The sequence below is a fragment of the Caretta caretta genome, chromosome 1 (assembly GCF_965140235.1).
Source record: "Caretta caretta isolate rCarCar2 chromosome 1, rCarCar1.hap1, whole genome shotgun sequence".
In the NCBI taxonomy this organism is placed as follows: domain Eukaryota; kingdom Metazoa; phylum Chordata; order Testudines; family Cheloniidae; genus Caretta; species Caretta caretta.
In genome coordinates this window covers 239,916,555-239,939,808 of record NC_134206.1, presented here as the reverse complement: position 1 = coordinate 239,939,808, position 23,254 = coordinate 239,916,555, and the positions used below count along the sequence as shown (strand labels likewise).

At 41.5% G+C, this 23,254-nt stretch overlaps 1 protein-coding gene across 7 annotated transcripts in view; it reads right to left on the bottom strand.

Annotated features, from left to right (window-relative positions):
* The window catches only part of EPS8 (EGFR pathway substrate 8, signaling adaptor), a 213,651-nt gene that overhangs the window by 72,101 nt on the left and 118,296 nt on the right, over nucleotides 1–23,254 (bottom strand). For 5 of the 7 annotated variants that reach the window (XM_048827844.2, XM_048827853.2, XM_048827883.2 and 2 more), the window contains 2 exons: nucleotides 10,878–10,968; nucleotides 9,479–9,552 (listed from right to left, as the gene is read on the bottom strand). In XM_048827844.2, coding sequence (XP_048683801.1) covers nucleotides 9,479–9,552; nucleotides 10,878–10,939 — 136 coding nt within the window. In that variant the 5' untranslated portion in view covers nucleotides 10,940–10,968. Of the gene's footprint in view, nucleotides 1–9,478; nucleotides 9,553–10,877; nucleotides 10,969–18,967; nucleotides 19,440–20,236; nucleotides 20,441–23,254 lie in introns of all 7 variants that reach the window. The other 2 variants (XM_048827861.2, XM_048827868.2) reach the window with 2 other exon arrangements.

The following is a 23,254-nucleotide window of genomic DNA, read 5'->3' as shown; positions in this document are numbered from 1 at the left end:
GGTCCAATGGCCTGCAATGGGATGTTAGATGCGGTGGGATCTGAGTTAGTACAGAGAATTCTTTCCTGGGTATCTGGCTGGTGAATGTTGCACACATGCTCAGGGTTCAGCTGATCACCATATTTGGGGTTGGGAAAGAATTTTCCTCCAGGGCAGATTGGAAGAGGCCCTGGGGGTTTTTCACGTTCCTCTGTAGCATGGGGCACGGGTCACTTGCTGGAGGATTCTCTGCACCTTGAAGTCTTTAAACCATGATTTGAGGACTTCGATAGCTCAGACATAGGTGAGAGGTTTATTGCAGGAGTGGTGGGTGAGATTCGGTGGCCTGCATTGTGCAGGAGGTCAGACTAGATGATCATAATGGTCCCTTCTGACCTTAATATCTATGAATCTAAATTTCAGCCTAAGGGTTCTACCTGCAAAACCCTTTAATCCCTGATCCTCGTTTGCATTTCCCTTCCAAAAAGGACTACACAAACAGCTTTATATTCTGGATTGGCGCTAATGTGCCCTATATGGTCTGGCTTCCAGCATAAATTAGCAAGAGTCAGCAGAATAGCTCTGCCTCTCCTTGCAGGGACCTCAACTCAGAGAACCTGTCACAAGACTCCACTCCTTTAGCACTCGTCCTTCTTAGTTCCATGTTATACCCTTCCACTATTATCAGAGTTCTCCACACAGGGAAGATTCTCTTTTGTACTTCCCTCTTAGGGCAATTATTCTCATGCCCTTTCTTCTGGGCATCAGAGGTCCCTCCTGCTCCAAAATTATGAAATTCTCTATGAAGGAAATTTAAAACATTAATAAATAGTTTAGGGTTGATCAAAACATTTTGTTTCAACAGTCTTGTTATGATGTCAACTTTTTATTTTGTATTATGTTATATAAAAAGTCATTTCAAAACAAAAAACTAAAATGTCTCATTCCAAAAATGTCAAAGTAGGATGTCCCGACATTGTTGGAACTTTACCCCTCCCAATTTTCTTTTTTAAACAAAATATCCAGTGAAATTCACAATGTATTTTGATTTCAAGAGACCTGCAGATTTTGACAGACTATTCCTCCAAGATTTCACCGATCAGATCCATTTAGAATTTGAAAATATTGGCCCAAATCTTCCCTTAACCAAGATCAAGATGATAAATGTAGAGGATATGTCCCATTAAACACACACACACACACACACACACACACACACAAACCCGAAAATCTTTCATTTGCAAGTGTCAGGGATTAATTTTTCAACATGTAGTGTTTTCATGGTTTTTCCTACAGTAACCTGCAGACTGGATTACTGCATCACCCTCCTCACGAAGCTACTCTTGAGGCCAGTATGACTGCATGATGTAATAATACGTTTGCCTGTCTGTAAGATGTATGAATTTTCTAGTAGTTGATTAATACAACCCTTTTCTCCTTTTTCATTAATTTATGTCTACCATAAATTTCCTGGATTTCAAGTTCAATGTTTGAATATTTCCTTAAGTGATTCTTTTTTTAATTAAATACATATTTAACACAGTAAAAATTATTTATAAAATACCCAAACTAATTCTGCTATGGATGGACTAGAAGTTTGGTACAATCAAAATAATTTTCTATCTGTAGCCTTCACCCTCCCTGCATGTGTGTTGGCAAAGGTCAGCTAATAAAACAGAATAAGGAAAGCAATATCTAAATAAGAAATTCGGTTTGGTGAGAGCAGATATTGGTACGTTTTTTAATACCAACATTCTGCTGCAATAAGGTTGAAATTAATCTCTGTGTACAGGGGAAACACAAAGACTGTGCAATACTTAAGTCTCATTTAATTGGTCAAAAATAGGACTTAAAGTAGGACATTCACTTTGTGATGGCCCTCCATATAGAAGTGAATTTCATCCTAAATTTTCAAATATAACGTACATGAATATCACTTATTGCTCTATCCACTTTTCTGCTTCTAATTAGGCTTGGTCCTAATACCACTTCCAGATATTTGGTTAAATGTTACATAAAACTCAGTAGAGCCTTAAATTAAATTTTATCTCATTTCTACTAATACACTTTTGGAAACTCTTACAGCAGCTCCAAAAGATTGACACTGACATTTCTTAGGCTCAGGCCACACTGTTTTTCTATTATAAGACAAAATAAGTACGACTCTCTAATGTGCTTACTGGAATGAAATCCAAATGTGGAAATTAAAGTAACTAATTAATATTCACTAATATCATTTTGACAGCCATACAGCAACACTGAAGTGTTTGCCATTTGCCTGCCTATTGCAAGGTATTTCAATAAGAATATTTCTCACTGTGACTCTTGAGAATTAACTCTGGAAGTTGTTGATTTAATGAAAGTTAACACTTTTCCCTTTATGCTTTCACTCTCCAGTGTAATCATCTTGTTTCCCAGGTCCAGCTCAGCGGTTCCCTCCACGCATGAAGAGAGTTATTAAGGCTCCACAACGGGCACAGCCAGACAGAATTAATACAAGTGTCAAAACCATTGAGCTTATTCTATTTAATCACATAGTCCTTCTTTTAAAACCATGTTCATATCCAAAACACTAAGCTTGTAGAAATGCAGTTTAGCACGAGTACCATGGGTAATTTAAACAGTTGAAATGCCTAAAACAATAGCTACCTACGATAATTTTTTTATGATGCTAAGGAAAAGAAACACAGATTTAAGTCAATCTATTAATTATGCTCCACAGCTGAAGAAGTCTAATCAAAAGAATTTTAACAGCATAGATCTAAAAATCAAATCATGTCCTAAGGTAAAATCTTTGTACCGCTTTACTCATAGTGTGGGCTCTCTGACTGTCTAGGAGATTCACTATTCTACTCTAAACAGGTGCTTACATTACATTTGTCACCATAGTATCTGAGTGCATAGCTGAATCTCTGTCTGCTACTATTTTCTCCAATACACATTAGAACACTGATTAAGATGTGATTGTAATTCTTCTTCTGATGTGGACTTGTCTACAGTTATCCGTGCCTTTGGAAACTCCATTAGTGTCGTCACCTCTCTGGAAATTATTGTGATTTTTGCCCCTGCTGCAGACAATCTTGTGATAATGGGAAAAGGTATAGCCTTCATACCATTTTGGGGAAGCAAACAAGAAAGAGGGAGGGACTCCCCTACACTCTGACCTGGACTCAACTGCAAGCCCAAAGACTCAAGAGTTCTAGTCCCAGCTCACTCACTGACTGCTGTTAATATTTTTGTGCCCTTCACAACTTACTATGAACCAAAGTTTCATACTTTAAGGGGTAGCTATCACTCATCAGTTTCAAAGGTAAGAGAAGCAAGAGCTTGCACAAGGTCCCTTCAGGAAGAGCTATGAACAGAATCCAGGATTCTAATCGAACTGTCAAGTCTCAACCACTTTGCCAAACAGTCTTTCTGAAGGAACGTGACAAATTAGGGGCCTGTGCCACCCATACGAACAGTGTGGCTCTGTGTCACCCTCTAGTGGCTAGACCACATATGATGTCTATGATTCTGATATTACTTTCATACTAAGCCACATCATGTTCTTTAGCTCAAGTGGCAAAGGCTATGTTTCTACATATAGAGGTCCCAGGCTCCATTCCAACAGATGAGCCAGACAAGAGTGATGTTACCTTTAGCTATGCTTTCTGGAACCATAAGGAAACATTCAGCTCACAGAGCAAGAAACAGAAATCAAGAATCCTGATGTCTAGTATTCCACTGCTTAGAAATACTTATTCAGTCCCAGGGCAATCTATGTATGGTGCATAGTCTTTCTCCCCATAAGGGCTGGTACACAGAAAGAATAAAAGCATTGTCCCCCACCCTTCACCTATTTCAGTTTCATAGAGTTTAAGGCTAGAAGGCACCATTGGATCAGTCTGACCTCCTGTTTACCACAGGCCATCAAATTTCATCCAGATACCCCTATATTATACCCAAAGACTTTAGTTAGGCCAAAATATTTCAGTTCTCAGGAAACTGTGTGCCACAGGTAGAGAACAGGAGAGACCGGGTACCACCAATGCCCGAGGCCCCTACCATGGCAGGGAATTGATAGGTGAGATATGCCCAGATGTACAGGTGCACTGGCGGAGGAGGAGGGGGACTATTTTCACTGATGGGGCTATTCCGTCTGTGCTGCAGCCGTGCAGATAGGCCTGATGGCAATCCAAACAGAGGTTGCAAGAACTGCGCACTGCTGGGACCACACATGCATGTAGACACTCACCAGGAGAGTTACAGGAATATTAGACAGACCACACAATGGTTAGCGAGACAAATTTCTCTCAGGTAGGCAGTGCTGAAAGAACTAGACAGATTCAAAATGCTCTCTGCCCTTTTGGATAAGGGACAGGGCCAAAAGGATTATGCTGATTGGGCCTTTTGGATCAAGCATTTTCCCGAGGCAGGGCATGATATGGATGGAAGGGGGTGGGGAAAGAGATAGAGTGGGTCACCTCTCAGAGCAAGAGGTGCCCTGTGTCTATGGGGTCAGGATAGCCTATTCCAGAGGTGGGCAAACTACGGCCCGCGGGCCACATCCAGCCTGCAGGACCATCCCACCCGGCCCTTGAGCTTCCAGCCGGGGAGGCTAGCCCTCAGCCCCTCCCCTGCTGTCCTCCTCCCCCACAGCCTCAGCTCGCCGTGCCGCCAGCACTCTGGGCGGCGGGGCTGCAAGCTCCTACCAGACAGCCTGGCTGCAAGAGCCGCCGGCCTGCCCTGGTGCTCTCGACTGTGTGGCGGGATGGCTGGTTCTGGTTGGGCAGTGTGGCTGCCAGTCCTGGTAATCTAAGCGGCATGGTAAGGGGGGGGGGGGGAAGAGTGGGGGGGTTGGATAAGGGGCAGGGGGTTCTGGGGGGCAGTCAGGGGACAGGGAGCGGGGGGGGTTGGATGGGGCAGAGATTCGGGGGGGAGAGGCGCCACTCAGGAGATAGGGAAGAGGGGGGTTGGATAGGCGTGGGAGTCCCGGGCGGGAGGGGGCCGGTTAGGGGCATGGGGTCCCAGGGGGGCAGTTAAGGGACAAGGAGCGGGGGGGGGCTTGGATGGGTTGGGGGTTCTGAGGGTGCAGTCAGGGGGCGGGAAGTGGGAGGGGGCGGATAGGGGGCAGAGGCCAGGCTGTTTGGCTTCCCTACCCAGCCCTCCATACAGTTTTGGAACCCCTATGAGGCCCTCAGGCCAAAAAGTTTGCCTACTCCGGCCTATTCTTTCAACCCTGACCGCCCCCCAGGATTACAAAACAGGAGTACCAAGTTGGGTCCAACTTCTACAGTTGAAGTAGAAGAGGTCTCTGTAGCAATGGGAAGGATGGGTTCAAACTCTGTTGATGACCCATGTGAGGATGAAAAAACAAAGCATGTATAAAAGTTAGTGTAAGACCTCTGGAGTAATTGACGGGAGAAAATTGGCCAACTCTACTGAACACTGGTGAGGCCTCAGATGGAGTAGCGTGTCCAATTCTGGGTGCCATACTTTAGGAAAGAGGGAATAATTGGAGAGAGCCCAGAGGAGAGAAACAAAAATAAATGGTTTTAAAACCCCAGCCTATGAGGGGAGGTTAAAAAACCCTGGCATGTGTAGTCTGCTGCTACTCTGAAACCTGTCATTTTACATAGGCCACCAAATAGCAATTATATGATAACTGTCAATTAATACTAATCTGGGCTGGATTCTAAGATATTTAGAGACGAGCTGAGGCCTCATCAGTGCCAAGCAAAGCAGGACAATTGCCTCCCATGTCTAACATACAACACTCCTATTGATAACATGGTATTACCCTTTTTTGTAACTGTACCACATTGTTGACGTATATTCAATGTGTGATCCCAGATTTTTTTCCAGCAGTACTACCACTAGCCAGTTATTGCCCAATCTGTAATTGTGCATTTGAGTTTTAATGCTTAACTGTAGTGTTTTGCACCTGTCTTTACTGAACTTCACCTTGCTGATTTCAGACCTATTCTCTAAATTTCTCAAGGTAATCTTAAATTCTAATACTATCTTCCAAAGTGCTTGCAACCCCTCCCAGCTTTGTGTCATTCAAATTTTATGAGCACACCCATCACACAGTTATCCAATCATTAATGAAAATATTGAATAGTACCAGATCCACCACTGACCCATGCAGAAACCACTAGACGTGTCCTTCCAGTTTGACATTGAACCATTGATAACTACTCTTTGAGAACAGTCTTTCAACCAGCTGTGCACCCTCCTTATAGTAATTTCACTTAGACTACATTTCCTTAGTTTGCTTATAGGAACATCACAAGGGGCTGTGTCAAAATCTTTACTAAAATTGAGATAAATCACATCTTCAGCTTCCCCCTCATCCACTAGGCCAGTAACCCTGTCAAAGAAGGAAGTTAGGGGTTTGGAATGGTTTGTTCTTGACAAATTGATGCTGGCAATTCCTTATAATCCTATGATCCTCTGGGTGCTTATACATTGATTGTTTAATAATTTGTTCCAATATCTTTCCAGGTATGGAAGTTTGGAATTATGGACCATTTAGCCTGAGGTCCTCATTGTTCCCCTTTTTAAAGGCATGTCCAAAATTCTATATCGTCCCTTCCACTAGTTGGCACAGATTTATAGGTCTTGGACTTCCAGTCCCTTTGTCTTCAAACATCTCTTAACAGACCCTTTTCATCCTATCCTTGGTCTTCCAGTTCCTTTCTTGCTGTCCTTTTCTTCCCAGGCTCTCTTTGCTGGTCATTCTTCTTCCATTCTTATCACATGTGCAGCCCACTGAAATGTGCACTCTGCAGCCTATCACAGAGTTGATCTTCCCCCTAATTTCCTCCATGCACACACTGTCTACCATCCACTTGTCTGTCAGTCATTCTCCTCAGTATATTATTTTCTGTTACCTATATCTTGTTTTCTTTCATCTATGTAAGACCCTCCATTTTCAAAACCATAAGACAGGCAGGGATAAACACATGCAGCATACACTTTTCCTTCCATTTTGTTACTTGTCAGTCCCACAATACTCCTGTCACATTTTTCACTGCTGCCCAGGCAAACTGGGTGGTTCTTCTCAACTATCCAGATCTCTCTCCTATGTAAGTGTACTTCCCTAGTGTACAGACACTTTCTTCTGATTCAGGTTCTCTCCTGCAACTTCAGTCAACACCTCTTCTTCCACCTTTCCTCCTTGCATTAACTTCAGTTTTCTTTGAGTTGGTCTTCAAACACAGACGTGTACTCCGATATCCTATTGAACAAAGTTTTGTTCCTGTCAACTTATGTAAATATTCTTTAGCCTGTTCTTTCACTATTTCAGCTTGCATTCCTTCCCCCTTGTTAATATTGTGTTGAGTATTTAGTCACCATTGACCCTTGTAGTGAAGACTGATGCAAAACAAGTATTAAACACCTTAGCCTTTTTGATGCCACCAGTTATCTCTCCTTCCATACTGAATAGAGGACCTGCATGTCCCTTCTCCTACATGCCTAATTTACTTAAATAACCTCCTCTTATTGCCTTTTATGTCAGTTGCTAGGTGAAACTCATTTTATGCCTTAGCCTTTCTGATTTTGTCCCTGCATGCTTCTGCTATTTTTTGTTCTCCTCCTTCACGATTTGTCCGTGTTTCTGTTCTTCGTAGGATTCCGTTTGGATTTTCAGGTCATTAAGCAGCTCTGTTGGAGCCATATTGTCCTCTTCCTATCTTTCCTTTGCAACATAACAGTTTGCTGTTCTACCTTTAATATTGTTTTATTGAAACTCTCCTGACCTCCTTTATCCCTTATATTTTCTTCCCTTGGAGCTTACCTATAAGTTTTCTGAGTTTGTTGAAGTTTGTTTTGGAAGTCCATTGTCCTTATTCCGCTGTTCTGAGTCCTTCCTTTCCTTAGGATCATGGAATCTATCATTTCATGATGACTTTCACTCAAATTGCCTTCCACCTGCAGACTCACTAGCAATTCCTCCCTATTGGTCAGAATCAAGTCTGAAATGGCTGTCCGCTAGTTCTGCCATTTTCTAAAACAAAAAGTTGTCCATAATATACTCCAAGAACTTGTTGGAAAATTTTTATTTTGCTGTATTATTTTTCCAACCGATGTCAGGATATTAAAGTCCCCCATGACTACCAGAGCTTGTGTTTTGGATATTTTTGTTGTTTGTTCTAGAAATGCCATATCCTTCTCCTCTTCCTGATCTGGTCATCTGTAGTAGACTCCCACCATGAGGTCACCTCTATCTTTTTTCCCCTTTTATCTTTACCCAGTTGGTCTGCCTCAAACCTCCTTCTGGATGTCAGAACAAGTTAAGAGACGCTTGTTTTAATTTTTACACAGTGTTGAGAATATTGTACCTCTACTCAACATTTAAATAGTATATTTAATTCTACATTTAGAACTTAACAGGAAGAAGGTCCCTTGTTAAGGTGACATCTGAGAGAGACACGTGCAACAGTCAAACTCTATCCATCTGCCTAAGGAGGATGGAAAGAGATGTGATGGCCCTGTCATGAGCTAATCCTGGGGTAACAAAAGAGCCTTAGTATTTTAAATCTTATGCTTACACTAGTACATGAAACACAGCATCTGAACTGATTCTGGGCAATGAATTATGCTTCACTCTATATACACGAGACAGGTATAACTCTAAATGACTCCTCCTCCATTTACTCTGGTAGCCAACGTTCTAACATTTTATAGGAAAAATGTTTCTATGATTCATGTGTAGAAACAGAGAGAAGGAAGAAAACCCTAGATTATCAATACCATAGGGCTTCTTTTCAGGGGTAGGCTATGGCAGGGCCCTGAAATATATACTGCTTTAGGGATCAGGCAGTTCTTGGCAGAGAGTTTTCTCTACCTAACATACAGATGGGAAAAAAAACAAGACACAGAAAGACTAATTGACCTGTTCAAAGTTACAAAGCTCAGGGAATAGAATCCCAGGGTCCAGACTCCCAGTCTCCAACTCTAACCACTAAACCATAATCCAAAAGGAGGCAGATGTTGAGCCTGTTAACCTTGACAGAGTTTCTTTATTGGAACTAACTACCATGGGATATATAAACAGTAATAACACTTTACTTCAGTATCTTCCATCCAAAGAACAGAAAGAACTTTCCAAGCAGTAACTAATTATTCCTAACACCATCTCTGAAAAGCACATACATATTCTTTCCTTTTTGCAAATGTGGAAACTGAGAAACGGAAAAGTTAAGTTGCCACCCGAAGTGTGTAGCACAGCTGGGAATAGGCTCCAGATCTCCTGATTATCTCTCATGTGCCTTGGCCACAATACTATTCTTCAATTCATTATTGCAATAAATACTGTAAGAATGGTTAAAGGTAAGCAGTTAGAAGCCAACTTTATATTAAGAACAAAACTTATTCTTTAGCTCAGTTAGCTTTAACTCAGATACAAAGCAATTTCAAATAAATATTAAATATATTTATATATATTTTTGCAACACTTAAAAAGTCACTGTTTAAATGACAAATCCAGAATCTATTAAGCAAGGCTTACCATAAATAGCCTTTGCACTTGCTTTCGAGCTTTGTTCCCTCTCCGGCTGAGCAAACGTTGGTGAACCATATCCACTAGAAGAAAAGGTATGTGGTTAGTTTATTTATAGATTTATTTGGTATCTTTTGCTGAAAATATCTGGGCTTTGTAAAAATTTTCAAATACATCGACTACATTGTAACACATACGTGTACAACAGTACTTCCTGCAAGGACAATGAGAATGAACACCCCACCTCATGTACATACATAACTATGCATGATTTACTTAGATTGTAAGCTCTTTGGGGCAGGGATCATCTTTTTGTTCTGTGTTGGTACAGTGCCTAGCACAACGGGGTCCTGGTCCGTGACTGGGGCTGCTAGGTACTACCACAACACAAATACTAATAAAATAAATTCATAATTTCATAGATTTGAAGGCCAGAAATTAGCCAGAAATGTGATTAGCTAGCCTGTCTTCCTGCGTTACACAGGTCACAGAACTTCCCCAAAACAATTTCTGTTTGCACTCGAGCACATCTTTCAGAAAAAACATGATAAATACCAGAATTTTTTTTTTATTTTGGTGGGATTTTACCTTCTCTTCTATGCTTAACTCACTACTACTTCTGACTTATAAAAGAGACAGAAGAAAGAGTATCTGACTGCCCAAAGCTAGAAGGAAAGGGCAAGCAATGTCCTCACTGTGTAAAAACAAGAACGAATTATATGTGGCCTCAACTTAAATAAGGAACAACATTGGAAGTATCGATAATGTAAATTCCATCCCCATAGAAACATAGCCTGTCTTGTCCTAGGTTAGATAAGACTATGTTAGTGGTATATCAAGTCTGATACTCTGCAATATCCTATGTCTCAGAAAAAGGCAGCTGGCAGCCAACAACCCTCAACCAATAACATAGAACATGAATTGTATAGTAATGTACATAGGAAAAAAATATTTTCTGACCCATGTAAAGATCAGTTTAGGCTTTGAAAAATGAGATTAACTAACACGTGGGTTTGGCGTCGACCCAACCATTTCACTTTCCAGACAAATTAGTATGACAGCTTTAAGGAAATAAATATCTTATTGATACTATGACATATCTCCGTGTTGCAGACTGCCTGAAGAGATTATTCAACAATAGAGATTTAAAATTATAATCACCAATATTAATTTAAAAAATGACATATATTGATGTCATGTGTCACTTTGGTTATGTAGTACAGAAACTGAAACGTTTCTTACAGAAACTCTGCATATTTTTTCAGGAGACGAATTAAAAAAAAACTTTTCAAGATTTTGATTATTACTACTCTCAACATCTGAAACTTAAATACAAATGGAAAAAACATAAAACTTTTTTTGGGTGTGCAGGGGGCAGGTAACAGAGAGAGTGAGGGAAGAGACTTACTTTATTTGAGAAGAGTAACTTCCATATACACTAGGAGGGGTATTTGAAATTTGTCCATTCATTCTGGTCTTCACTCACTCAGGGAAAAAATCTAGAGGAGAAAAAAACAACATATGAAATGAATGTATTGTACAATATATAGGTTTGTTATAGCTGTAAAAAACACTTGGAAAAATACGGTACATCTCAAATTAGGGAGGAAAGGGAACCAATAAGTTCGATTATTATTTGCAGTGGTACAGCACCTCGGGCTGCCAGTCACAGGCCAGGACCCCTTTGTGCTAGGCACTGTCCAAACATACAATAGTGTAGGTAAATTAATAGCAGTTATTTTGATTTAATATTCTTTTATAAAAACTTCTCAAATAAAGGAAAGTAGTCGACAAAAACAGTGATATTTAAACTTAAGAAAAATTCTACCACTTTTTCTAAAAGGCTAACTGGCTTATTCAATATGCTTCATTTCAAACCAAAAAACACCAATTTGAAATGGGTTTTTTTGTTGTTGTTTTTGTTTAAGTTAATAGCTATATTGTTCAATTTATAAAATGTATCAACTAAATAGCTACATCATTTCTACTTATAATTAACCAATATCATCATCTAAGGAGACCTGTTTAAAAACAGTGGGGTTTAAAATCCATTGGTGGGAACATTCTGAAAGTTTAAATTTAAAGGGAGTTAGGTAAAACATAGTGGTTTGTGCCTGAGATAACCACTCTAAAGCAGTAGGCCTACACTGGCTGGAAGGCTGTAAATGCCTTTAATTTGTATATGTCTTCACTAGCAACATTAAAGCGCTGCTGCGTGGCTGTGTAGTTGCAGCACCAGAACTGGAAGAGAGCTCTTCCAAAGCTGTAAAAAACCCACCCCACGAGAGGAGTTCCCAACGCTGGGAGCGTGGTTCCCACCGCTGGTGCACGGTCTACAATGGTGCTTTACAGTGCTGAAACCTGCAGTGCTCAGGGAGGTGTATTTTCACACCCCCAGCGAGAAAGTTGCAGCGCCGTAAAGTGGCAGTGTAGACAAGGCATTAAATGTATCCTTTCAAGTCAAAATTGAGACTGAAATAACACTGATTTCATGATCCTATAAACACAGAGAAATCATCCTCCAAAGTATTAGGAAGGATATTCTACCATGGCGGATTTATATTAATTTGAAAACGTTCAATGTATCGATGGATAGGTGGGAAAAACAGACCCCTTGATCTGTGGGAAATAGCCAAAACAAGTACTGATTATGCAAATGCTACTAAAAGGGAACAGACTGTTACTTAGGAATATGGGAATTGCCATACCAATACGGAACATATGGCTCCATCTATATCAGTATCTTGTATCTGAAAGTTAATGTTTTAGAAGAAGGCAAAACCCCATTTCTGCAGTAAGCATAATTTGCTTTACTATACCATATGGAAAATTACTTCCAAGCACAGTTTGCATTCAGGTTGGACCTTTAAACACTAAGGATTGCTAATCCTTATTTTTTACATAGTTAGTGTAACTGCTCCTGTATTTAGTTCAAATAAATGTCTAATCTTTTATTGAAACTTCATATGAAGTTTTCCTTAATATGCTGAAGCATTGAGTTCCATAGATTAGTTATAGATTGTGTAAAAAGAACTTGCTTCTATCCATTTTAGGTTTGCTGCCCTTTTTTTTTTTTTAAATGAGCTTCTCCTTCTTGTTTTATGAGGTAAAGGAAGCAATTGACTGACCTATACGACTCATTAGTTTGTATCTGCATAAAATCTTCCTATTACTCTTCTTTCCATTCAAAACAAATTTAATTTAGACCAAATTGGAACAAATTCCTATCTCAGTTACACCTGTGAAATTTTATTTCATTCAGTGGATTGCACCAACTGGTCCTTACTCTTTATAATCTCTCCCTATATGGAATCCCACTGTAACTGTAGCAACTTTCATCATCATTCTCAGATAATTTGCTGTCTCTGCTAGATCCCGTTTGAAATGAGGCTATCAAAGCTAAACACAGTATTGAACATTAGAACAGACTATTACATGTAATCAAATAAAGGAATGAAACAATATCTCTCTTATTTTTTCTGTATTTTGTCATAGAATTTAAACAGTTTTTTAATCTCTTAAAACTTGAGCAGTGTTCCTCACTGAGATGTTCACATCTAGACCTTTTTCCTGAAAATGTACAATTCAGACTCCAACAGTGTGTTTCACTGTTTTAAACTGTTCTTTCTAGAGTGCACCTTGAATTTGTCTTTAATTAATTTTAGTTGCTATATTGGAGTATTATATAATTAATTAGTAATTAAACCCTAAACGGGTCTCAAAATCATCTCTCTACTAGAGTAAGTTAAAACACTGTGTGCTCTCAGCAAAATTTACTACTATGCTATTTACTCTTTTTTCCCCAGATCAATAAATAGACTGAACACTACTACATCTATTACAGATCCCTAGGTCATGCTACTATTAACCTTTTTCCACATTGGGAATTGGCCATTTATTCTTTCACATTGCTTCCCATCTCTTAGCCATTGATTTGGCCCTTGCCTCTGTGTGTTTAAGTGTTCTATTTACAAGGAAGGTTTTAAAGGTTCCCCTCCAAACCCAATCTAAAATAAGGCCAATTGCTCATTTTTGGGATCTTTAGGTTCACTTAAAAAGTAATCTGTATAACATTCCAGTCCTCTGGTATTTTGAGGATTGCATTTAATGAGAAATGGCTTATTTTTACTAATTCAGCAACTATATTGATCTTCAGATTTTTCAGAGAGAGTTCTGATGAATACTTACTAAAATGAGGGGGAGAAATCATAGAATACCAGGGTTGGAAGGGACCTCAGGAGGTCATCTAGTCCAACCCTCTGCTCAAAGCAGGACCAATCCCCAATTTTCGCCCCAGATCCCAAATGGCCCCCTCAAGGATTGAACTCACAACCCAGGGTTTAGCAGGCCAATGCTCAAACCACTGAGATATCCCTTCCCAATCATATATAAGGACCACTATAATGAATCTGTAAAGTTAGCATCACGGATGGCAAATGAAGTCAAATCTGGACCACGAGTAATTGTTTTAACACATTTACAACAAAAAGAAAGTAGATTTTCAAGTTAGTGCAGGTGAAAATAAACATTTTGGCTAAACACTTTTCTAACTTGCCTACTGTTTAAACTTCTTAAAACTTTAAATATAAACAAATTTAAAACGGATTTCCAGAAACATTCCATTCCAGAAGAACCAAAAAGGAATTTTTTGGCTTCCTGGCTTTCCACCCAGAAGGCTCTTGTCAATTTCATTTTCTGCCAACTGCTAAGAGCCTGATTGGTGGAAAGGCTGAGAGAGAGCTGGCTGCTCAGCACCCCTCTCCTCCTCCATCTCCCAACTATGGGAGCTGGCGAGTAAGGGGTTGTCAGCCTCTCTGGCCCTGGAGCTGGGGACAGGTGTGCAAAAAGAGCATTTTTCTGTCTGAAAGTTCCGATCTGGATTTATTTTTTTAAATAATAAAGTTGCAAACAGACTGAACAAGGCTGATTGTTAAGAGATTTGTATTTCCGAGAATTTTCTTTCATTGAAATGCTTGTGGAAGGTGTTAAAAGTTCCCCTTTTTCAAATGAGCAGCCGTGGCAGATTCCCACCCAGTCACACCAACATGTTCCTACCCCCATCTGGAAGAACCACTTTATAGGAAAGCGGATGAGGGTCAGTCAATGTCCATTAAATCCTGGTCTCTCTGCAGACACTGCCACAGAGTGCCAGTAAGTGCTGAACGTGACAGTCATTTTATAACAGGGACAGCTGTGTTCTGAGAACTAGACTCGGAGTCACCACATTATTTTATGTAAAAAAGTATATATATATATATATATATATTCAAAACTAATCCGATCTATTACAGTTTTCTCTTCAGTATATGAAGATTAGCAAGGCAAATCTTTCAGCTGTCATCTGTTGATGTCAGAGATACAATTTTGCTCTTAGTCTGGCTGGAATGCGGATTTTGAAAAAGGTCAGGTTTTGGTAGTTTATTAATAGAGCCAAGCGTTCTAAGGCTTTTATTAAAAAATGCAGAACAGTTTTCAAACTGGCTTCAGGGTGTCTGTAATGAGCAGTGAGGCAGCTCCAGCAGGGAGCGATGCCAGAGAGAGCACCTACACAGAAATAAATATACTGGTGGTAAATACCCGATGGAGGAATGGAGACAGTGAGCCACAGGCAAAAAGGGGATGAGTAAACAAGCTGAGTGAAGCCATCACTGCAGAAGAGAACTCCATTCACTGTGGGATCATCTACACTGGCAAGTTATACAAGGCAGTAGAGCTGGTCAGGAATTATTCCCAGGGCATTTACCTGAGATATGAGACACCCCCAGATGCAAGTCCTTGCTGTGCCTGGTTCAGAGCAAGGACTTGAACCTGGATTTCTCCCCCACTCAACTGAGTGCTGGAACCACCAAGCCATTGGCTGTTCTGAGGTTCACACATACAGCAGCAGAGTAAAAACAGTGCACGCACAATGCCCGATGTAGGACAATGGCAGGACTGATTCATTTGTGCAAGCTAGTTCATCAGCACTTCTCACTTACACTAGCACCGCAAGCACAAAGTGATTCAGTCTGGTTTGCAGCATGGCATAAAAGGTATAAAGCACGGCTTTTAAAGTAGTTGCAGAAAAGCTGAACTTAGGAGTGCTGGAGGCTAATCACTGTATCCAGCATAGATAAGGCCAACAGTGACACCTACTCTCACAATAAAACTCCCCTAGGTGAAGTGTTTTTAAGCGTGGTTTAAAAGTACTTCAGGCTAAAACATTTCTATCGTGCTTTGGTCACATCCACAACACAAGGCTAAAAAGCATTAAAACCTTTAGCCTGGAGCATGTGTGGGGTGTGTCTACGGAAACTGCCCCGATTAACAGAATCTTAAACAAAGCTGCCTTAAAAAAATCACCATTCACGTGACAAGCCAAGGTCCAAAACTGTTGTCTTGATGCTCTAAAATGGAGTGATCTCTGAACATCTATTATAAGAAAGCCTGATTGGGGCCTAACAGACTAAGGGCATACGCTAATCGCTTTAACATGGCTGTGTAGCTGCGGCTCCAGCACTGGGCTAAACCCACCTCCACAAGGGGAGTAGCTCCCAGCACTATCTACACTTTACAGCACTTAAACTCGCATAGCTCAGGGGTGCGTTTTTTCACATCCCTGAGCGAAGAAAGTTTCAGCGCTGTAAGTGGCCGTGTAGACAAGCCCTTAGAGAGGAAAGCTGGTGTAGTGGTTATGACCCTGGACTGGGGGCTTGTCTACAGTACATATTCTGCAGTGGCACAGCTAAGGAGCTGTAGCACCGTAGTGGAGATGCTTCCTGTAATGACAGAAGTGGTTTTTCTGTCACTGTAGCTATTCCACTCTCTCAAGAGTCAATAGCTCTTGGGGGGGAAGACTTCTTCCATCGACCTAGCGGTGTCTATACTGGGGCTTAGGTTGGCGTAACTACATCTCTCAGGAGTCTGAGTTTTTCACACCCGACTGACACAGCTAGACCAACCTACATAGAACAGGCCTCAGATTCAGGAGATCTGGGTTCAACCCCCAGCCTTGCCAAACACTTCCTTTGGTGACCTTGGGCAAGCCACCTAAGCTCTGTACCTCAGATAATCATCTAACAACTGGAAATAATAATACTTACTCCCTTTCATTTTTTGTCAGGCCACATCTACACTACACAGTTCAAACAATGCAGGTTAAGCTGGTATACAGCTGCTGATGTTTGTACATTGTTCCAGCCCACACATACTTGGGAACTTGTGTTAGCACTGCCTATACTCACCATGGTCAGGTTCCCCCCATGCCACGTTCTCCATCCCATTATACTTTTGCACAGCCCACAATTTTTGAGCCTTTAAAAAAAAAAAAAAAAACAACAACAAAAAAAAACCTCCCAGAGTCCTGCATGGCACTTTTCGGTCTCTCCTCTCTCTCTGACAGAAGCTTGGGTCATGCAGAGCTCAGGACAATTCTCATGAGCATTGCTAATAAAGTGCACATGATTCTCTTGTATTTGCTGAGCTTGAATCAATACTACTATAACTTGGATTGTGATGAGCAGGGATCCTAGTTTTCTGCAATAAAAAATCAAAATTCTCTGAAAAAAACCACCATAAAAATACGTTTTTCCATGATTAAAGTGAAACACCGAACTTCGGTTTCCCTAACCACAGTGTGTGCGCACGCGCATATATCAGTTGAACACATTTTATTGATATATTTCCAATTTTTAAGAAAGTTCAAAGCCTACCAGTACCATCAATCATTATAATACAATGAAATTAATAGAATTGCAATTTGTATTGGTTACATATACTTCTATGTCTGTATTCATGCTGTTCTTAGGTAGTTGTAAAACGCTGGAATGATCTAGTCACAGTGCATTGTTTCTTCATTGTTAGTGGCCCTGCTGTTCCAACCCTCCCCCCCCCTTTTTTTTGTTTCTTTTCGTTCAGTTTGTTTAGCACTTTCCATGTGTTCTACAATTGTCTACCTTCAAATGCAATCTACAGCCTTGCTGCATACAGTACAAAACAGCACATCATCATCAATATGAAATTTGTCCTTGCCAAACTCAGTGACACGGTCTTTAGGGGTAATTTTTAACTTTTTTGGCATCTTTTCATAACTTTAATTACTCACATCTGGATGCTGAAGTGAAATTTGAGATGCTTCCAGCATATAGAGGTTACATGTTTTCATGCATTTTAGTTGAGTATGTTTAGCTATGTAAATTAAAAGCGCATTCAAAAATCAAGCACAAGAGGGGGAGGTTGTGCACATTGAATAAGTGACACTGGTATTTTCAGTAACATTCAGTTAATAGTTAATATATGTTATTTTCCCACAAAATGTAAACACTAAATCGTCTCTGTAAAAACAAAAATTCTGCATTTTTCCAGGGCAAACGGATTTCTAGGATCACTGAATTGCTATAGGTCAGTGGAAAATCAGTTTGGAGTTATGAAATCCACAGTGGAAGCCATTGCTACCCAAGTGTGTAAGGCCAGGAAGAGTCTCCTGCTACACAGTACTGTGACATACAGGAAACAGTGGATGGACATGCAGCAACAGGGTTCCCAAACTGCAGTGGGGTGATCGACAACATGTATATCCCTGTTCTGGCACCAGCACACCTAGCCACTGGAGTACATCAACAGAAAGGTATACTTTTCCATGGGTAGGCAAGTGCTAGTGGCTCATTTTCACTAATATTGATGTTAGCTGGTCAGGGAAGGGACATGACACACACATTTTTAAGAACACTGGACTTTTCGAAAAGCTGCAAGCAGGGACATTTTTTCCTGACTGGTGGGTTACTATTGCGGATATTGGAAGCAAAGAGTGATCCTGGGGGACACAGCCTATCTCTTGCTCCCCTGGTTCATGACACCAACCACTGACCAACTCAACAGCACCAAGGAAAGATTCAACGACCGGCTCAGCAGATGCAGAATGACTGTTTAATGTGCTTTTGTAGAACAAAGGGACACTGACACTGCTCACTAGATTGAATCTCAGAGAGGAAAAAAAAAAAACATCTGCATGGTTATAGTTGAATGTTGTGTACCTCATAATATCTGAGAGGCAAAGGGGAGAAAATTGCCACCAAGGTAGAGGGGCAAGTTTGCCTGGCCATCTGCTGAACTTGAACAGCCCAAGAACAAGGGCTATTTAAAGAGCTAACCCTGGAGACTATGTTAACAGTCAGTCACAGTGGCATTCCCTGATGCTTTTATGAATTTGTGACTGCTGTGCGTACTTAGATTAAATATAGGTGGATCTTTGCCTCCAACTTTGAATTCCATCATGCTTGGTGTAAAATAATAAAGATACTCTGAGTTTCCAACAACACGACTTTATTGTGTGCAAAAGAAACAGGCAACAAAACTGAAGTGAACACACACATACAAATTAAAAAAAAAAGAAAAACGTTTTACCCACACTGTAACTGAGTGAACTAGGCTTTAAAATCCCAAGTGAAAATGGAAGTAAACAGTGAACATTTATGTCCATGTATCTAAACTGTAGTAGGTAGTGGATACATATTCGCTGACCTATGGTTGGTGTACGTGGAGCGGTTGTTCTACTTATTGTTCCCCAGCATGGAGCGGTAAAGGTAAGGATGTAAACCATTTTGCCACATGGTATGTTGGGGGGTATAGGGAGCAGCGACGATGGACTTCGCCAAGGACGAAAGGCTGATGAGTCCAGAGCCTTTAGGCATGTAGGCCAATAATGCTCTGCAGCATCTGAGTTTGTTGCCTGAGCAAACCAATCATGTCCTGGTGCATTCCCCAACATGTATCTCGGTCCTTTTTACTCTCCTGCAGCAATCACACTCTATTCTTGGTCCTTCTCCACGATCACATTCACATGGCCCGTCCAAAACTTGCGTTCATGGTTCAAGACTGGAAAGGACTACAGGATCTTACAGAATGTATCCTCCCTGTTTTTTTTTCCTCCTGACCTGAGTCAAGCATTCAGCCCAAAAGGACAGTGCACCCCTCAAGGGTACCATACCAGAAGCTGTTAAAACACAGACAGAAACACCATTAGATCTACAGTCACAGCAGAAAGGGAAAGATAAGCCTCAAAACTCCCTTACACTATTCCCATAATTCCCATTGAAGTATCTCATTGCAGCACTGTTCTGCAGCTTCTACCTTGGCGAATAGATCCTAGTGTGGAGATGGATGTTCTGTAGCAATGCTGGTCACCCCTACTGTGGTATGGGCATTGGGAAAGCACAGTAAATATTGGTACTATTTTCACAAGGAGTGGTGATTTTGGCTGGCATCTCACTCCTAAGGATGACAAAGGCACAGAGAATCCAGTTGCCACTGGCGCCCCGAAGCCACCTGGGCCCATATGCTGCTGGTCTGCTTACAGAAATGGTGCCAGCCATACTCAGCACAGCATGGCCTGGGGAAGTCTCCTACTGGCGTAGATAAAAGTTTGATTGAAATCTCCCAGGAGAATAAAAGGGACCATCCCTGTGCAGATAAACAAAGTAAACAAGGCAAAGATATAAAAAGCAACTCTACCTCTGTTTGTTCTACCTCTACCCAAGCACAGGGCATTGATCTGATGTGGATTGTGTAATCAGACTGCCATACAACTCTTTTTGAATGTATCCCCTAAAGCTTTTATTTTCTGACATTATCAAAAGTCAACATCTTTGTTCTCTAAACTTAGGGAAGGGATGGGTGCCACTTTTCAATAGGGAAGAGGGGGTTAGGGTTGAGAAAGGGAGAGAGATGAGGTTTGAGGGGAAAGGAAAATATTATAAATGAAATTAAGGAATAATGTATGTATACACTTACTCAGGCTCCCTTCCCCTTCTCATCAGCAGGCTCATCTGCACTTGCCTGGTGAGACTGGCTAGTCTCTCTCGCAGAGTTTCCAACAGTTCCTGGCTTGAGGCATGGTTTGAGTCTCCTTCCTCCTTTTCACTGTTCACAGCAGGGGTCTCTGCTTCGGGCTCCTCCAGAATGCCCAAAGTCATCCACAGGGTGCTGCTGGGGTCACTGCCAAATATAGCATGCAGCTTACTGTAAACGTGGCAGAGCTGCAGGGCAGCACCTTTTGGCACTCTCCCTTGCTTTCATGCAGCACTGCTGTTCATCCCTGTTGCAGCATCCCCTGCACAATCTGCATATAGATGTCAATATTTCCATGGCCGTTCTGCAACTCTGCTTGCACAGCCTCCTCTTTCCAGAGGCCCAGGAGATCCACAACTTCTTGTCTGCTCCAGGCGGGAGCACATCTAGTAGTTCTGTGTGTGCATGCAGCTAGCACAGTCGGATGCACAAAACAAAGGTGAGCTAACAGGAGCGCTCACCAAAGTTTGCAAACAGGAGAAGTCATTTCAAAAACACACTGGAGTTTTCAAGGGTGGGGAAGAGGTGGTTTCTCTGACCCCTGGGCAGTGAAATTCAAAATGATGACTGGAGCGGTGACTATCACAAGTATAGGGGTATTAAGGGATAGCTTCTGGAGGACTTTCAGGATCAACACAACAAATGCATTGTCTGCACCAGGGATGGGGAAACTTTTTGGCCTGAGAGCCACATCTGGGTATGAAAATTGTATGGCAGGCCATGAATGCTCACAAAATTGGGGGTTGGAGTGTGGGCTCCAGAGTGGGGCCAGAAATTAGGAGTTCAGGGTGTGGGAAGGGATTCAGGGGGTTGTGGTGCAGGCTCTGAGGTGGGGCGGAGGATGAGAGGTTGGGGGTGCGGGAGGGTGCTCTGGGTTGGGACTGAAGGGTTCAGGGGGCAGGAGGGGGATCAGGGGTGCAGGCTCCAAGTGGCGCTTACCACAGCTCCTGGAAGCAGCAGCATGTCCCCCCTCTGGCTCCTATGCAGAGGCACAGCCAGGCGGCTCTACACGCTGCCCTGTCCACAGACGCCACCCCTGAAGATCCCATTGGCCATGGTTCCTGTCCAATGGGAGCTGCAGAGGCAGCGCTTGTGGCAGGGTAGCGTGCAGAGCCCCATGGCTGCCCCTATGGGTAGGAGCTGAAGAGGGGATATGCCGCTGCTTCAAGGAGTCACGCAGAGCAGGGCAAGCCCCTGACCCTGCTACCCAGCTGGAGTGGGACAAGCCCTGGACTCTGCTCCCTGGCGGGAGCTCGAGGGCCAGATTTAAACGTCTGAAGGGACGGATGCAGGCCCTGGGCCATAATTTGCCTTCCCCTGTTCAAAAGTTAAAAACTAAAACTCAAATTAGAGGAAGTTTGCTAATCAGGCAGCCAGCTTTTCTTCCTTTCTTTGAGACCATTTCCTTTAGCCCCTCCACTTAGCTTCATCACAACCAGCCATTTAAGATGAGATTCCCAATTTTGCAGTATCTTAGCATTTTTAAGCTTCATATATTTACATTTTCTGGTTATAAAACAGACTTTTTAATGTAATAAGCTTCCTTAAAATGAGACATTTCAGATGCTGCAAAAGGATTCCTTTTTAAACAAAACAGCACTTTCATTCTTTAAACTAAAAGCAAAATAATCTCTTCTATACTCTAAAATGACTTGCTATCATTACTCCACCGACACTATAACTACTGCAGAAGGGAATCTCATTGTCCTGTTTCTGGATAGAAGCAGTTTCCTATCACAGTTTAATCCTGGTTTGTTTTTTTGTAGAATTGACAGGACCAAACTGTTTTAACTGTATACCCAGACTTGACCTGCAAAGTCAACCATTGTAGCATGACTTGGCAACACTATTCAGTCAAGATACAGAGCTGAATCTAGGGTGAACTAATTTAAATCAAAGCAATTGAAATCATGATTTAAAATCAGGAAGCAGGAAACTTTGACTTAAATAAAAAAAATGTGATTCTGTTTAAAAGCATTGATTTTTACCCACCTGGCTGAATCCATTAATATAGCATGCTAGTTACCTATGACAAGCAATTTCTAAACCAATATTAGGGATTGCATCTGATCTCAAACATGGCAGTGCAGACCACTAGCCACTAAACGCTGGGGGCACGTTCTCTATACATTCTTCCCTCCATCCCCCTAGGAACCAGGTCATATATGAGAATTGGGAATGGAACCCAGATCCCCTGTACTGGCACTAAGCACAAACACCAAACCATGCGAGACAGGAGAGTCCCAATCTTCACCTGCAATAAAGGAGCTAATGCTCAGAATTTTGATACAAGACGTATAATTTCATTTCCCCATAAGCTACAAAGACATGTTTATCTGAAGCTTGATTCAACAGGAAATGCCCTGTGTAACTAGGAGGAAACAAAACCAAAAGGTTACAAAGGCACCTCCCAGCAAGGCTGACCTGAGAAGGCAAGTTCAGAATGACATTTCACATCAGCCATAAAATCTTTCTACTTTAAAGGTTATATTGAAAAAATATTAAACAAGGTTATGGTAGCTCATCTCCATTTATTTATTCGTTGGCAAAGAATGCAAACAAATAAATGGAGATGAGCTTTATTCGGGGGGAGGGATAGCTCAGTGGTTTGAGCATTGGCCTGCTAAACCCAGGGTTGTGAGTTCAATCCTTGAGGGGGCCATTTGGGATCTGGGGCAAAAATTGGGGATTGGTCCTGCTTTGAGCAGGGGGTTGGACTAGATGACCTCCTGAGGTCCCTTCCAACCCCGGTATTCTATGATTCTAAGTATTCTATGAATTCTATGATTCTATGATACCAGTACCCTTGTTTAATATTAAACCTGACTGATTAGAAAATGCTGCTTATCCTCGGTTTCACCTGGACCAAGTGACATGCAAATAAAGCATTAAACATAAAATATTGTTAGACAATCGGAAAAAGTCCTTGTGACTTCAACTGTTAAGGTGATTTACAAACCA